This window comes from Fusarium keratoplasticum, chromosome 2, assembly GCF_025433545.1.
Source record: "Fusarium keratoplasticum isolate Fu6.1 chromosome 2, whole genome shotgun sequence".
NCBI lineage: Eukaryota > Fungi > Ascomycota > Sordariomycetes > Hypocreales > Nectriaceae > Fusarium > Fusarium keratoplasticum.
The window spans coordinates 847,626-863,626 of record NC_070530.1 but is presented as its reverse complement, the minus strand read 5'-3'; the positions used below and the strand labels follow the sequence as shown (position 1 = coordinate 863,626).

General features: G+C 53.3%; 6 protein-coding genes and 1 pseudogene across 7 annotated transcripts, besides 1 other annotated feature; 3 read left to right on the top strand and 4 right to left on the bottom strand.

The window, feature by feature from the left end:
- Window positions 1–204: 204 nt before the first annotated feature.
- NCS57_00218500 (Homogentisate 1,2-dioxygenase) lies at window positions 205–1,907 on the bottom strand (the record flags this gene model as incomplete). The annotated part of the gene is made up of 3 exons (XM_053052219.1): window positions 205–518; window positions 572–926; window positions 975–1,907. The coding sequence occupies 3 exons, from the start codon at window positions 1,905–1,907 to the stop codon at window positions 205–207; spliced, it is 1,602 nt and encodes a 533-aa protein (XP_052917465.1).
- A 409-nt stretch (window positions 1,908–2,316) lies between these two features.
- On the top strand, window positions 2,317–3,801 carry NCS57_00218400 (ADSL-C domain-containing protein; the record flags this gene model as incomplete). Its single annotated transcript, XM_053052218.1, has 2 exons — window positions 2,317–2,460; window positions 2,509–3,801. 2 exons carry the CDS (start codon window positions 2,317–2,319, stop codon window positions 3,799–3,801), a joined length of 1,437 nt encoding a protein of 478 aa, XP_052917464.1.
- A 359-nt stretch (window positions 3,802–4,160) lies between these two features.
- Window positions 4,161–6,069, bottom strand: NCS57_00218300 (annotated as a pseudogene). Its single transcript has 7 exons — window positions 5,739–6,069; window positions 5,495–5,689; window positions 5,051–5,434; window positions 4,653–4,994; window positions 4,503–4,600; window positions 4,408–4,447; window positions 4,161–4,348 (listed from the first exon to the last, which is right to left on the bottom strand).
- Window positions 4,161–6,069: a sequence feature.
- Window positions 6,070–6,362: 293 nt separating this feature from the next.
- On the top strand, window positions 6,363–9,476 carry NCS57_00218200 (Mitochondrial thiamine pyrophosphate carrier 1; the record flags this gene model as incomplete). The annotated part of the gene is made up of 12 exons (XM_053052217.1): window positions 6,363–6,497; window positions 6,545–6,576; window positions 6,632–6,752; window positions 6,809–7,056; window positions 7,119–7,375; window positions 7,423–7,716; window positions 7,770–7,972; window positions 8,342–8,398; window positions 8,519–8,548; window positions 8,604–8,680; window positions 8,730–8,786; window positions 8,843–9,476. 12 exons carry the CDS (start codon window positions 6,363–6,365, stop codon window positions 9,474–9,476), a joined length of 2,145 nt encoding a protein of 714 aa, XP_052917463.1.
- A 186-nt stretch (window positions 9,477–9,662) lies between these two features.
- On the bottom strand, window positions 9,663–11,313 carry NCS57_00218100 (Homoaconitase, mitochondrial; the record flags this gene model as incomplete). Its single annotated transcript, XM_053052216.1, has 5 exons — window positions 9,663–9,835; window positions 9,967–10,155; window positions 10,214–10,612; window positions 10,664–11,255; window positions 11,311–11,313. 5 exons carry the CDS (start codon window positions 11,311–11,313, stop codon window positions 9,663–9,665), a joined length of 1,356 nt encoding a protein of 451 aa, XP_052917462.1.
- Window positions 11,314–12,707: 1,394 nt separating this feature from the next.
- Window positions 12,708–14,047, bottom strand: NCS57_00218000 (Acetyl-CoA C-acetyltransferase; the record flags this gene model as incomplete). Its single annotated transcript, XM_053052215.1, has 4 exons — window positions 12,708–12,750; window positions 12,800–13,201; window positions 13,252–13,883; window positions 13,937–14,047. The coding sequence occupies 4 exons, from the start codon at window positions 14,045–14,047 to the stop codon at window positions 12,708–12,710; spliced, it is 1,188 nt and encodes a 395-aa protein (XP_052917461.1).
- A 247-nt stretch (window positions 14,048–14,294) lies between these two features.
- NCS57_00217900 (Fe-ADH domain-containing protein) lies at window positions 14,295–15,545 on the top strand (the record flags this gene model as incomplete). The annotated part of the gene is made up of 1 exon (XM_053052214.1): window positions 14,295–15,545. The coding sequence occupies one exon, from the start codon at window positions 14,295–14,297 to the stop codon at window positions 15,543–15,545; it is 1,251 nt and encodes a 416-aa protein (XP_052917460.1).
- Between the last annotated feature and the right edge of the window lie 456 nt (window positions 15,546–16,001).

Genomic DNA, 16,001 nt, shown 5'->3' with positions numbered 1-16,001 from the left:
ATTTAATTTGAAGCGAGGGTTTCTGCTTGTATCAAACAAGGAGCCGAATCATACAGGAAGAGAGGGAAGAAGCGGTTGCGCAGAAGAGACAGAGGAAGATCCCGACCACAAAGACACAGAGCATATAAGACATTCATACATCAATCCAACTACTCCCAGCCATCTCCCTTCAGAATTGAATCCATCAACTAACGATTCACCCCATCAAGCCACCGACACCTTGTCACCATTTGTGTGGCCATTGGTATGAGCAGCAACTTCCTTGACTGGTTGAGCAGAGGCAGCCTCCTTTAGCAAGTCAAGGGAATGGTAGTAATCAGTCGCCTTCCTGCTGTTGGCCTTGTCCTGTGCCACGCGGGCGAGCAACTGCTTGGTAAGAGGGTGTGCCGAGAAGCGGTCCGGTAGCCTCTCCCAGACCTTGTAATCGGTGCCCTGGCTGTGGAGGACGCCGCAGATCTTGCGGGCGTACTCGGTGAAGAGAAAGGTTCGTGAGGACTCGACCATGATGGTCATCTGGTCTTTTGGAAGCAAGTTAGCCGTCGTTATCTTGATTCCGCTCCGCAAGGCTCACCTGTTAGGATCCTGCGTGGCTCGTTGACCTGAAGTGGCGTCTCGAGGAGATACTCATCACTGAAGCCTCCGTGAGGCGTGTGCCCACCCTCGTAGCTGCACCCGCCGGGCTGGAACTCGTCAGACCGACCAAGCCCAGCCCCATAGATGCAGGCAAGCAGCTCTGTAGCGCTGTTCCGGTGGAAGTATGGCGGGCGGAAGCTGTTGCTCGCCACATCCCAGCGCGGGCCGAACCAGAGGTAGTCGGCCAGCGGGACGTGAGGGTCGGATGACTTGGCTGTTAGTACTGTGTTGATGCTTGGGTCGGTGTGGTCGACTGTGGTTGAGTTTTGGGCGACGAATTTGGTCAAGTCGTACTTATCATTGTTAGTGAGGTATGAAGACATAAAGAACGGATCACTAACCTTGTAGGGGACACAGTTGCCGTGCCAGGCGACCACATCAAAGGGGCTATGGTCCTGCTTAATCGCGACATGCTTTCCATTGTTTTTAACTACAATGGTAAACGGGACGTGCAGGTCTTCATCGATATGGGCGACAGGGAACAAAAAGTCTCTCGGGTTGGCAAGGCCATGGCCTCCCAGAGGACCCAGGTCTGGTAGCTCCCAGGTAGAACCCCAAACCTCGGCGATGTGTCCACGAGCAACCGACGTGCCTTCAGCCAAGTTGATCCGGAAGCGGACTCCGCGCTGGATGACGCAAATTTCTCCGGGCTGGACAAAGAGCTTGCCCATTTCTGTCTGGATGTCTAGGATGCCCAGTTGCGGGGTGATGAGAAAGTCGCCGTCCGTGTTGCAATAGGCCCTGTTCTCCATGGAGGTGTTGATCATGTAGACATAGAGGGCGATTCCCTGGCGGAGATTGGGATCACCACTCCCACCGAGGGTGTGAAGACCGTCAGTGAAGTCGATCTTTTCATTGTCTGGAGGGAGTGGGAAGGGAGACCACTCTGCCTGCTCAGGGAGGGCCTCAACCTTTGGGTTCAAAGACAAGAAGCAGTTTTCAATGTGAGACTTTGTCTCAATGTTTGAGTAACCCTGATGAGCAGCAGAAGGTCTGGCGCGGTACATGTATGTGCTCGAGTTGAGGGCCCGCGGGGCTGCAAAGGCAGAGTATGTGATGCCCTCGGTATACAGGCCGAAACCGCGGTCTTGTGGGTTGTTCTGGCCGATGGGGAGCGCTCCGGGGATTACTTCAGACTGGTGTCGGTTTCCCCAGCCGGGCTGGTAGTCGTAGGGGTCATTCTCGCGAGTGGGCTTGGTTCTCTGGAGGTCGGTGTAGTGGAAGACCTTTTCGGGATCAGTCGCGGGGACGCGGGGTTTCGGAGCGACAGTCATGGCTTTCAAGTGTATATGATGAAATGGGGCAAAGTAGATGGAATCGTGATGTGTAGAGGATTATACTGATGATGGTGATGCCTCCTCGTCGTGTCTCGTTGTCAGCATCCCGATCCACTTGACAACACAAGCTACTTATAAGCCCCCTACCGAGAACCATGGTACCGGACTGGGACCCAGAAGCAGTACGCCCAAGATGCAGGCAGCTGGGCCCATTCCCCCAGACTGAAGCATCCGTGGTCAAGTGGGATCCGGGGAAGATGGGCTGCACTCCTACCCCAATGTGGGACGCTGTTGACTGACCCCACATGACGATGGCTTCTCCTACCAGGGGTGGTATAAAGTATCTTGTGGGACACTCAATCATTCAATGCAGTGAGTTGAGCTGTGATCCAGTTACGTTGAAGTCATGCTGCGAACCTTTGTATACTGCCGTCGTCTGGCTACGGCGATCCGGCTCCCATCTCAACCCCAGTGTCGCCGTCTGGGCTCCATCAGCGCCTTTGACTCTGTCATCTTCCGCAACTTGTTTGGCACACAAGAGATTCGCAACGTGAGGACCAATTTTCTCCTTGTGATTTTTATCTGCTGACTTGACCAGATCTTTAGCGACGAGGCATACATCCGACGATGTGTTGATGTCGAGACGGCCCTCGCGCGGGCGCAGGCTCATTGCCGTGTCATCCCCGCCGACGCCGGTAACCAGATCACATCGCATGCTGATGTTTCTGCTCTCGACCTCGACCGTCTTCGTAACGAGACTGATATCGTCGGATACCCGATCCTGCCCCTGGTACGCCAACTTAGTGCTATGTGTGGTCCTGCGGGCAAGTACGTCCACTGGGGCGCCACGACGCAGGACATTATGGACACGGCCAGTGTCTTGCAGGTCAAGGCCGGGCTTGAAGTTGTCGATGCGAAACTTTCTGGAGTAATTGCCGCCCTGGAGCGCCTTGCCGTTACGCACCGTGATACCCCCATGGCTGGGCGCACTCATCTGCAACATGCCCTGCCCGTCACCTTTGGGTATAAGTGCGCAGTGTGGCTCTCTGGATTGTATCGCCATAGGGAACGCCTGCAGCAGCTAAGACCTCGGGCTCTGATGGTGCAGTACGGAGGCGCTGCCGGGACACTTGCCTCGCTGGGGCCGGGTGAAGATGGCATCAACATTCGCAAGCAGCTTGCTTCCGAGCTGGGGCTAGCAGATCCGCCCATCACATGGCATGTGGCTCGTGATGGTATCGCCGAAGCTATCAACCTGCTGGCCCTTATAGGGGGCTCGCTCGGAAAGATAGCACTGGACCTCATCATCATGTCGTCTAACGAGCTTGGAGAGGTTGCCGAGCCGTTCGTTCCTCACAGAGGCGCCTCGTCTACGATGCCGCAGAAGCGCAATCCCATTTCCAGCGAGGTCATCCTAGCAGCCTCCAAGGTCCTACGTTCAAACGCTGGCCTCGTCCTCGATGGAATGGTATCCGACTTTGAGCGCGCGTCAGGCCCATGGCACCTCGAATGGGTCGCCATTCCCGAGAGTTTCGTCGCAGCAGTCGGAGCTCTCCACCAGGCCGAGTTCACTCTGGCCGGACTTGAAGTGCATGAGGGTCAAATGGCGGCCAACCTAGCCATGTCCAAGGGGTTGATTGTCGGGGAGGCGGTCATGATGAGCTTGGCCAAGTACGTCGGTAGGCAAAATGCCCATGACGTTGTGTACGAGGCCTGTAAAAAGACGATTGAACGTGGTGGTGAGGCAACCTTGCTCGAGACGCTGAAGGAGGACAAGAGAGTGGTTGATGCCATCTCGATAGAGGAACTGGAGGCCCTGTGTGATCCGGTTAATTACTTGGGTTCATCTCAACGGATGATTGATGACACACTGGGGGCATATAGTAAATAGTTGTACAATTTTGAGCGAGTCGCTGTCTTGGTAATTCATGTACAGATTGCATTGAACCAAGATCCATCTCCCGATGTGTTGATCTAGACGCCTGTGACGATGGCCGATTTCGGACACAAGTCTAACGAGATTCCGCGACAAAGGTTTACGAGGTTAGTAGTTGAATTACTGCTGGAACAGTGGGCTAATGTTGATGCATTGGCTTACCATAAATAAACAGACAACCCAGTTGGATGGTCAAGAGCACAACTCAAAAGCAATGTGCCGTTACAGCAAGCCTGACATGGCAATATCTCACGGTGCGGAATCAACTGGATCAGGGAACATGTGAAGCAAACTATAAATGCGGTATTCAATACTCATACCACGTAGGGCTTAAAGTCGTCAGCTATCTCAAATGGCGCGCCTGTCAGGCTCTTCAGCTCATCTACGCTGACATCGTCCACCAACTCCTTAAGCACCAGCCCATTGGGCGTACAGTCAAATACTGCAATATCTGTGATGATTCTTGACACGCAGCGAGGTCCTGTGAGGGGGAACGTGCATTCTAAACACACCTAGTTAGAATCGTCTTTGTTTAAAGGGTCTGTGCCAGCTCCGACTCACCTTTCAGAATCTTTGGGCGCCCCTTTCGGTCGACGTGCTCCTATTAATCACATCAGTACCAGGTTAGGGGATGCTTGGGATGTCGTCAACCCTACCATGGTGACAACAACTTTTGTCTTTTCCGGGTTCGCGACCAAGTCCATGGCACCACCAATGCCCTTGACCTTGCCCGGAAGCATAAAGTTGGCGAGGTCTGCAATCATCAGCAATCGTGCTCCCAAGAGTACTTTCGTCTTGAGACTTACCCCCGTACATGCTAACCTGCAGCGCGCCAAGCATCGTGAGGTTAATCTTGCCCGCCCGGATCATACTGAAGCTCTCTCGACTGCTAAAGGTCGAGGCACCCAGGTTCAGAGTCACAGTCTCCTTTCCAGGGTTGATGAGGTCTGGGTCTTCTTCACCAGGCTTGGGATATCGCCCCATGCCCAAGATGCCGTTCTCGGACTGTAGCACCACCTCGACGTCGTCGGGCACTAGAGCCGGCGCCGCTAGAGGAATTCCGATGCCTAGATTGACGTACATACCGTCTTTTAGCTCTTTGGCGGCTCTCTTGATGATGCGTTCCCGTTTGGAGTTTGATGCTGTCTCTGAAGGTTGACTAGTTAGTAACACCGCTACTCCAGGTGTGTGCATGGCATCTCACCCTTGACAATTTCCTCGGGATTCTTGTCAAACACCAACTTTTCAATCTTCTTTGGCGCAGTACTCTCGATCACCACATCAACGTATATACCCTGGAGGTGAATGCTCTCGGGCTCGAGCTGGCCGACCTCGACAATCTCGTCGGCTTCGACAATAGTGAGCTTGGCGTTCTTTGCCATGGCCTCGTTAAAGTTGTTTTGGGCCTTGCGGAATGTGCAGTTTCCCAGTCTGTCAGCTTTGTGAACCTTTACTAGAGCAACATCGCCGAATATAGATTCCTCTAGGACGTAGTTCTTGCCATTGAATTGTCGCGTCTCTTTTGCCCTGGACATGGTAGCTACGGTGCCGTCGGAGTTGTATTTCACAGGTAGCTCGCCGGTTTGAACTTGAATTTGGCCTTGGTTAGTCTCATTCCCTGGTATAGTAATGGCCGGTTTTAACTGACCTATTGTGCCGACCGCGGCCGGGGTGTAGAATGCAGGTACACCAGCAGCACCGGCAGCACACCTCTCAACCATTGTCCCCTGCGGGATCAACTCTAGACTGAGATCGCCAGTTAGATACATCTTCTCGAAAGTCTTGTTCTCCCCGATATATGATGCCATCATTTTGCTGATCTGGCGCGTCTCGAGTAGTTGGCCTATACCAGGTCAGCCACAGCCAGGCATAGTATCTACTGGATCACGCACCCAGACCAACACCCGGCATTCCAGCATTGTTGGAGACCACTGTGAGATCATTTATATCCCGTCGTGCGGCTACGGCGTTGATGAGCGTGTTGGGGACCCCAGAGAAGCCGAAACCCCCAACCAGGACCGTTGAGCTGCTCTTCAGCCCACCGATGGCGTCGGTCACAGACGAGGAGATCTTGTCAATTCTCCGCAACGAGGTAGAGCCAGAGAAACTGCGGTAGAAGCATGGCACTGTCCGAGAAGAGGCCGTAGGGAGGCGGAATGCGTGCTTGAACATCCTTTTGGGCACAGAGACGCGACGGGTTGGGAAGGGCAGATAAATCGAGCAGCTGTAATTCGGGCGTGTGCTGCCTCTGAGACTTAGTATACAGCGTAAAATAAACACTTCTACCCTTGTAACCATAGAGATGTACCTGGTTCATATCGGCACTCATGAGGAAACGCCATGAGCCGGCCCCACGTTGCTGCGTGGGACGCCCAACCGTCCCACATGAAGCTCAAGTGGATGATGCCGACTACCTACATACAAGGCATTTGTGTCCATTATTTTTTACAGGCGTCCGATTGACAATTGATGTAACGAAAGTAATCAATCTTCCAATGCAATCGCGGATATTACCAATGCTACCTCTTCGACAGAGACTTGCGTCGCTGCCGCGGCCGACCCTGTTCCACAGGGGCAATGCCACCCTCGCGACCCCGAGGCAGCCTTTGACCGGACTTCGGGTTCTTGATATGTCCAGAGTGTTGGCTGGAGTAGGTTGATCCCCCAAGTTTGACCTTGCCTGGCTAACACGACACAGCCATATTGCGCTCAGATCCTGGGTGACTTAGGGTAAGCCAAGAACAATGGCTGGTTCGATTAGACTCATATGCTGAAGAGAAGACAGAGCAGAGGTTATCAAGATCGAGCATCCTACGCGAGGTGACGACACGAGAGCTTGGGGACCACCCTACGCGCCATACTTGGACGGCCGAAGCGGGCAAGGCGAGAGCGCCTATTATCTATCGGTATGCGATTCACTAGATGAAACGACCAGGCAAGTTTCTAATCTCTTGGGTAAAAGGTCAATCGAAACAAAAAGTCTCTCGCCCTCTCGTTCAAGGAAAAGGCCGGCGTCGACATTATAACCAAGCTTGTCAAGAACTCGGACGTTTTGGTCGAGAACTACCTGCCAGGAAGCCTCAAGAAGTACGGCCTGGACTATGAAAGTCTGGCAAAGATCAACCCTAAACTCATCTACGCGAGCATCACGGGTTATGGCCAAACGGGGCCGTATAGCGATCGCGCTGGATACGATGTCATGGTGGAAGCGTACGTTTGAACACAAAAAATGGATGAGATGAGTTGCTGATAGGATGACTTCTCATTTTTAGGGAAATGGGCTTGATGCATATCACAGGGCCCCGAGACGGACCTCCGGTCAAGGTCGGCGTTGCGGTAACGGATCTGACAACCGGTTTGTACGCAGTCAACAGTGTCTTGGCCGCCATCATTGAGCGAGGGCAATCCGGCCAGGGGCAGCATCTTGATGTGTGCTTGAGCGATTGCCAGGTTGCGACCCTATCAAACATGGCACAGTCGGTTCTGGTGACGGGCAAGAGAGATGGCGGTCGCTATGGCACATCTCATCGTGAGTATTACCACAATCCTCAGGCATACAGATCCTGATATGTTCAGCTTCGGTTGTCCCTTATCGCGCGTTCCGCACCAGCGACGGAGACATTCTGATTGGCGGCGCAAACGATAGGCTCTTTGGCGTTCTGTGTAATTGCCTAGGAAAGCCGGAGTGGGCGAGCGATGAGCGCTTCTCGACCAACTCGTCACGCGTGGCGAACAGGGAGGTTTTAGAGAAGTGGATAGAGGATGCGACAAAGTCCAAGACAACACAGGAGTGGCTTGACATCTTTGAGGGCACAGGTCTTCCATATGCCAAGGTGAATGACCTGAAGGATACACTGAATCATCCACACGGTAAGACTCCCTTACAAAACCCTTCAAGTAGCAAGGACATAACCGTGGTATAGTTACGGCGAGAGGGATGGTCAAGGAACTCGATCATCCGGCGCTTGGAAAGCTCAAGGTCCTCAACAGTCCAGTTCAATACTCAAGGACCGGGCCATCTATACGAACTCCTCCACCATTGTTGGGACAGCACACCAAGGAAGTTCTAGCCGAAGTCCTGGGACTTGACGCAGCTGAGATTAAGCAATTGGAGCATGACCAAGTTGTTAGTGTAGATAAAGGTTCATCGTAGTGTATCAGTAATTTAGACCTGAACAAGAGGATCCAAACCGCCATCCACAAACCGAGACATGTCCCTTGTTGCGTGCATCATGGCATCTGCATATGGCCCCAATGTCCCACATGAGCTGCATCAAAAGGTGTGGGACCTGCTTTCAACTTCAAAGTGGGACCCCAGTTTCTATATACTCATCAGTCCAGATGTGCAAAGGGTCGGAGAAGGGATTGGTTAGTCGTACATCTTGTCACTTCGTGAGATTGTCAGCATGGCCCCGGGACAGGTCACCACCGCCACGTTTCCACAACAGCTGCTCGCAGGTATGTGCAAAAGCCAACCGCAAGACAAATTGCATAGGCTGAGAGGAACGCCGAATCCGGCATCAATACAGGCGGTGTTGCGGGAATCTCTGAAGTGAGTTGACCGCTGCTGAGGATGTCTATGCTAGCAGTGTTAGCTGACGATGGTAGATCTTGATCATGTAGAACGTCCAAGCCATTTAGATGCAGGAGTACAAACTGATGGAGGTCACAGGTATCCATTGGACGTGGTGAAGACGAGACTGTGAGTAAGCGAGATTAAAGTCGTGAATTGGATTCTCCTGACAAGTTGAAGACAGCTCCAACGAAGCACGAGCGGAACCGTGGTTTACTCAAGCATGATAGACTGTTTCCGCAAGATAGCCAAGCAAGAAGGGTGCGCTAGCTGGCCTTCCACAACTCGAAAACGCTGACTGTCCCGTCAGTGTTGGCCGCTTCTACCGAGGGATTCTGGCCCCGATCTTAATGGAGACCCCCAAGAGGCGCGTACTCGATTCAGCTTAGTTCTTCACCCGAGATATTAACCCCATCTTCTCAGAGCAACAAAATTCACAGCAAATGACTCCTGGGCCAAGTTCTACGCCGACGTGTTCCAGACCCAACGCCGAGACCAGAAGCTCGCTATCCTCACGGGCGCGAGTGCCGGTGCCACCGAGTCCATCGTCGTCGTGCCGTTCGAATTAGTCAAGATACGACTTCAGGATAAATCTTCTGCAGCGAGGTACAAGGGCGTTCTCGACTGTGCTGTCAAGATCATCCGTGAGTCTGGACCCTTAGGCCTGTACCAAGGTTTCGAGAGCACCGTGTGGAGGCACATTGTCTGGAACGCTGGCTACTTTGGGTGTATCTTTCAAGTGCGCTCTCTTCTTCCAACGGCTGAGACGAAGAAGGGTACTATGGTGAATGACTTGGTCGCTGGCTCTGTAGGCGGAACGGTTGGAACGCTGCTTAACACGCCGTTTGACGTGGTCAAGAGCCGGATCCAGAGCACCACTGGTGCGAAGGAGTCTCTGCCTTGGGTGTGGTCTGGTATCTTCAAGGTTTACAGGGAGGAGGGAGTTGCCGCGCTGTACAAGGGGCTTGTGCCCAAGGTTGTGCGTTTTGCACCTGGAGGGGGGATCATGTTGGTCGTATACTCCTTTATGATTGACTTGCTCACGTCGGGAGAGTGAAAAGGAGAATGGATACGTAATTCCCTCGTCTAATGTAATGCTTGTGATCAGAGCTACTCATGAGATCAAGGAACGCCAGTCGGTCATCAAAATCAAGACAACATTTTCCATCAACTCTAAATGTATAAATTCATGCTATCATACCAAAACACCATCAAGAGATACTCACTATATATTTCCAGGGTTTTATGCCTCGGCCTTTGCAATGTCGTGCTTGGTCCAGTCCGTCAACCCTCCCTTGGCAATGATCTCTTGCAGGTTCTCTGGGAATTGTCCCACCTTCTCCTCCCAGCGCTCTCCGCCCTCGCCCTCCTGCACCTCGACGACGCTCCGAGCGACGTCCCATGTCAGAGTCCAGCCTGTACGCCGTGTCGTTATTCTCTCCGACGCAGGAAACTTGGCCCGAAGGCGCGCTCAACGAGTCGGGGCACTTCCAGTCCCAAGAGCGCGTTGTTAATGCTGTTTCGGACAAAGATGCTGGAAAAGGTACTGACGACGACGAGCGGGATCTGGTTGGCCAGGATGGCCGTTGCTGCTTGCTCTCTTGATGAGCCGCAGCCAAAGATGCCTCCCGAGACGAGGATGTCGTTGGGCTTGGCGATGGACCTAAATTCGGGGTCATAATTCTCCATGCACACCTTCGCCATGCCCTCTTTCGTAATTTCATCCTGATATGTGTCTAAAAAGGGTCAGTTGACCTGCTCGGTCCGGACAAGGCGTAGCTGGTCAGTCATCACTCACATTTTCCAGCATAGATGTTATCAGTCTAAAGAAAGAAATGCTTAGTATCCAAGGTTCATACACTGAAATTGGAAAACTCATATCAAGGTTATCGGCATCACAGAACAAAAGCTCACTCGTGATCTTCTCCGGAAAACCTGGAAGAATTCGAGTGGTTGCCTTTGCATCGTTGTCGTCGTCCTTGGGGACAGAAGCCTCCACCCGGTCGATGAAAGACTCGAGCTGTTCAACAGCACTGTCGAGCTGACTCAAAGGGGAGGCCGGCAAGCCAGTACCATAACCGAACTGCACGCCGTTGAAGTTCTCAGGGGCCTTGTATACACCAGTGCCCGAGAGCCTGCCGCTTAGAGCGCTAGCAGCCACAACCTCGGGGCTAGAAAGGTAGGCATGAGCAACTGTTGGTACAATTAGTCTTCATGATCAAACATGGAAAGGATAGAACTTACGTCTTGAGCCCATCCGGCCCTTGAAATTGCGGTTCGAGGCAGAGATTCCAACCTCACCATCCTCCAGCAGGCCAGTTCCCAAACCGATACAAGGTCCGCAAGCAGCAGGGAGAGGAATCGCCCCGGCGTCAAGTAGTGTCTGCCAGCTACCCTCGTCTTCGGCGATCTTCTGCTCATTGATCGAAGCTGCCGCAATGTACAGCTTGACATGGTCCGCGGTCTTCGGAGTCTTGCCGCCGTTGACCTCGGCGGCATCCTGGAAAACCTTGGCGGCAGCCTTGAGATCTGAGCTTCGTGAGTTGGTGCAGCTTACGATATAAGCTTTATCAACCTTGATGTTCTTCGGCTCAAGCTCGCTCAGCGGGGTCAAGACCTTGACAGAGTTGGGTCCCGAGATGTAAGGTGAGAGGCTGGAGAGGTCAAGGTAAAGCTTCTTGGCGTAATGGGCTCCAGGATCAGCTTGCACGGGGTCGGCATACAGCTCGTCGATCTTTTCGTGTGTGATTCGCTCCCGGGTCGTTCGGTCCTCGCACATTGCCGCCTCTGTGGCCTTGTATCGTAGCCAACGCTTCAGGGTCTCATCAATCGGGAACTGAGACACGCTCGAGCATTAGACAGAACAACTCGTGGGCAGAATTGGTACTTACCATTGCAGAAGTAGCTGACCACTCCGTCGATTGATTACTTATTGTGAGGCGGTCGTCGACCGCTAGACTGGACATGGTCTACTCGGAGCCCACGAACTCAACACTATGGTTAAGTACATCCGTGGGGAAGAGCTCGCAGAGGGCTATGATGACGTCCTTTCCGGTCACACCGGGGGGGTAGTGTCCCAGTCAAGGTTACCTACACAATAGGGGGGACCTGGAACCAACTCTTGCCGGTGGCCCAGACTGAAGCTGCGTCTGACCGCACCAGGGCAACCCCTAGGGATCCTATACCACCATACATGTTGCTATGGCTATCTGAGCCAACGCACAATGTACCCGGCCAAACGAACAGCTCTTCAATCTGATCAGGTCAGCGTGATCTAAAAGGGGGGTCTATATGGGGGCTTGCCATGGCTTGGTGACCGATACCGTGGCCGGCGGGGAAAAAGGGTACACCATGTTCCTTGGCAAATTCTTCAATCAACCGGTATTTGCGGAGATTGGCTTCAGTCTTGGATTGAACTTGGTGATCAAGTGCAAAGACTGGCTGCTTCGGGTCCTTGATTCGTGTAGCGTCCATAGACCTGTAGCAGTCAATAGAGTGCTCTTGATGGCATTCTAGCGGATGCTTCAAAAGGGCGAACTGAAAGCAGCCGATTCGGGATCTCTAACATGAACTTCTGGGCAATTGGCCAGGTGTTATCGTGGCTGAGACACCTGTGAGGTTGTATCTGGACGTAGTCGCCGCTTCGTATGATGGTGCCCTCTGGGAGATTGACGGCATGGCGTTGAAGATCTTCTCCGTGAGGGTTTGCGGTGTCTTGCTTTTAGAAGCAGTGTTGCCAAGGTTGGGACCCGCCTGCACTTTCGCAGACGAAACTGTAGCTTGATGGACGCTTGTAGTGTTCAATGAACGGCGGGGAGAGTACTGGTATTGCGGGTGGACGAGATGTTGGCTGCAGACGGTCCGACCTGACATGCGCCTGGTCGCTCAGCCGAGCGATCGAGCCCAAGGGGCTGTCGCGATCTAGGAACGTCAGTCTTTCTGAGGAACTATTTGAGTGGTCATGTGCATTTACTCGCTGCTCTGTACAACATCTCTTCTCTGGAAGAGTACAGGAATCTGGAATTAATCGCTGTCGTGAGTAACGGACTAGAAAGAGTTGAAAATAACATCCGTCAATTGACTACCTACCCGCCGACCTCGGAGCGTTGTGACCAATTACAGTTAGGTATTTATTAACAATCTCACATGCTAGCTGCCTTTCCTGACCATTCACCCGTTGCTCTGATGTATGATCTAGCTGCAGATCAAATGGTGATAGCTGAGAGCAACATTGAAAACGGCGCCAAATAGGCGGCGATTATAACCAATATCGAAAGTAAGTAGGCCATCACTCTTCTCTAATGAAAGCAGAGGCCACGCCAAGACCGGTGCTGGAGTAAATATTAGCATCCGCTTCAAGACGCGAGTTTCATGACTCACCTAGCACACATGCTGATAACCCCGACCTCCTTGTCCTGGCGAGCAAGCTCAGCGAGAAGCGTGGCCAGCTGCCTCGTCCCAGTAGCTCCTGTAGGGTGACCGATGGCAATGGCACCGCCGTTGGGATTGACCCTGTCGATGTCGAGGCCGAGCCCGTGGATGCAAGCCAATGTCTGGCTGGCGAAAGCTTCGTTCAGCTCAAAGATGTTGACATCCTTTTGCTCAATCCCAGCATGCTTGTAGAGCCTTGGGATCGCATACAAGGGGCCCATTCCCATCTCGTCGGGTTCGCAGCCTGCTACTTGGGTGCCCAGGAACCTTGCAAGGGGCTTTAGACCGCGGGCTTCGGCCCAAGATCGACGGGCCAGGATGGCCGCTGATGCTCCATCGCATATCTGAGATCTATTCAGCAAGTTAGCTTGGGCGGCAAGAAAGTCTGGGGTCCAACACACGAATTCCCTGCTGTGCTGCCGCCCGTCTTGATAAAGGCTGGCTTCAGCTTTGCCAGCTTCTCCAGTGTGACACCAGCCCGAATAGTGTCATCTGCTTCGACTCGAACGCGGCTTTCGACCTCTCCATCTACGAAAGTATACTCGACGGGCACAATCTCACTATCAAAGTGGCCGGCAGAGTGTGCCTGATTTGCCCTACTATGACTGAGCAGAGCAAAGTCATCCTGCATCTGGCGGCTAATCTTGTACCGACTTGCCACGTTCTCCGAGGTGATGCCCATGGGCATCAGACAGTCGGCCGCCGACTTGATAGCAGTGCCTCGGAGGCTTGGCCCCACGTCGGCGGGTACACCGCGGGTCTGGTAGTTCTTGGACATGCTCTCAACGCCGCCGGCCATGGCCACGTCGATTTGATCAGCCCAGATTGAGTGCGCCAGATGGGTGACGGCCTGTAAGCTGCTCGAGCATTGGCGATTGACGGTGTGAAACGTGGTTGTCACTGGGAAGCCAGCGTTGAGAAGGGCCATCCGCCCAGTCTTTGCGAAGCCTAGCTCAGCGAGGACGTTGCCTATGAGGACATCTTGGACGTCCTTGGCTTCGATGTTGGCTCGCCTTGGGGCTTCCGCCATGATCTGGCATTCTCAAGGTGAGTCAAGGTACAGTTAATTAATCGATCCTCTCTCACCGGTCCCAAGATGTCCTCTGGCCAGGCATCTTTGAATCCGCCTTTGAACGAGCGAGTGATGGGGCTGCGAATGGCTGACAGGACGACGACGTCGTTGGGCGACTTGGTCATGAGCGCTCGAGCGCTCCTCGTAATTCTCGACATTGAGCCAACTGACTAGCGACTTGAGTCTATAATGAAAATGCATGGTCGGCTCGCGATGGTCCTTTTTGCGAGCACTTGATGTTTGATGCCCATGATGAATGGGATGTGGGACATGAGCCAGCCCCACGTGGAGACCAGCTCGTCTTATTCTCTCTTCACATTGCGACGTCATTCTCCAAACACCACGATTGAGACTTTCAAGACAAACTCCATCATGTCTTTCGAATTCGGTACCGAAGCGTTTCGTCCTGCCTTTGACGATCGAGAAACGCCCAAGATCTCGTATGGTCTGCGGTTCCCGGAAGCCTGCTTGCGGCACTGTAGAGACACCTTCTCCAGCTCCCGGGTTTACATCATCTGCTCCAAGTCGCTGTCGCAAGCAACGGATGCACTCGACCGTCTCACCGCTGCACTCGGCAACCGAGTTGCGGGAGTGAGGATCGGTATCAGCCCCCACACGCCGATAGCCCAGGTCCTGGAGGTGGTTGAAGATGCCCGCGATCGCGACATTGACTGCCTGGTGACCCTCGGCGCTGGCAGTCTTACAGATGCTGCCAAACTGGTGCGTTTGGCTTTGGCCAACTCTGCTACCACAGAGGAGGATATGAATACTCTCTGGGGCACGACAGAGAGCAATCCAGCGCTGCGAAAGGACATTGCCAAACCGACCATTCCTCTCATTCATATCCCGACCTCGCTCTCCGGGGGCGAGTATCAGGCCATCGCCGGCGGAACAGAGTCCCAAGGCCACGCCAAGAGGACCTTTCACTGCGAAAAAGTCGACCCCGAGCTCGTCATCCAGGATCCAGAGCTCTGCCTCACCACGCCCGCCTGGGTATGGCTCAGCACCGGCATCCGATCAGTGGACCATTGTGTAGAGACGCTCTGCTCGCTTCTATCAAACGAAAAGGGCGACACTTGGGCTAAGAGAGGTCTTCCAAAACTGATCTCGGGGTTGTTGGAGAGCAAGGCAAACCCGAAATCGCTGCAAGCCCGCCATCTCTGTCAACTTGGTGTCATCGAAGCCATGTGCGCTGTGTCGAGCGGTGTCCCTCTTGGAGCCAGTCATGCAATCGGACATCAACTTGGACCTCTCGGCGTCGGCCATGGCGAGACGAGCTGCATTCTGCTACCGGCCGTGTGCAAGTTCAACCTAAAGTACAAGGCAAACGTCGACCGGCAGGCCATGGTCAAGGATTTGCTGCTGGGACAGGCGGAGGTCAAGCAGCTACTAGAGTCAAAGGGACTTGATGGAAAAGAGCCAGACCTCGGTGATGTCTTGGCGGCTGTGATTTCGGCACTCGAGATGCCCCGGTCGCTTGAAGAGGTGGGCATCGGTCGAGAGAGCCTCGATACACTTGCGCGAAATAGTCTGGAGGACATATGGATACGGACAAACGCCGTGCCAATCACGGAGGAATCCCAGGTCAGAGAGATTTTAGACATGTGTGCCAGGAAGCAGTAGTCAAGATTCGTTGATTAGGTGCGAGTTGTTCACGGCCATTCAGATATTTAGGTCAAGTAGTATTGCTTCGCCCCAAGGCCTCTTTACTGGGCCAGTCAGTTTGTTTCCATTGGAACCTCCGGTATTTAGAATCAACTAGTGCTCATTTCAACGAGTATCTGGTCTAAAGAGCTCAATTGTCTTGCTAGAAGAGGTCATCAACTCCGCAGCCGCTGAACCAGCAACACCAAGACAACTCGGCAAAAATAGACCCATACTGCAGAACAGCCAATGATCTCCCTTGTAAAGTCAATCATCAACTACCGACACTCGGATCCGAAGACCCTTGTTTCCCCACGGGGATGCGGGGACATGTTTCTTCCCACATTGCATCAACCTGCGTTCGGCAAGCCCCATGTGGAACCTCGGCCAGGTCCAATTGATCATGTAGCCCCACAAGGATTCATGGTGTTGAAT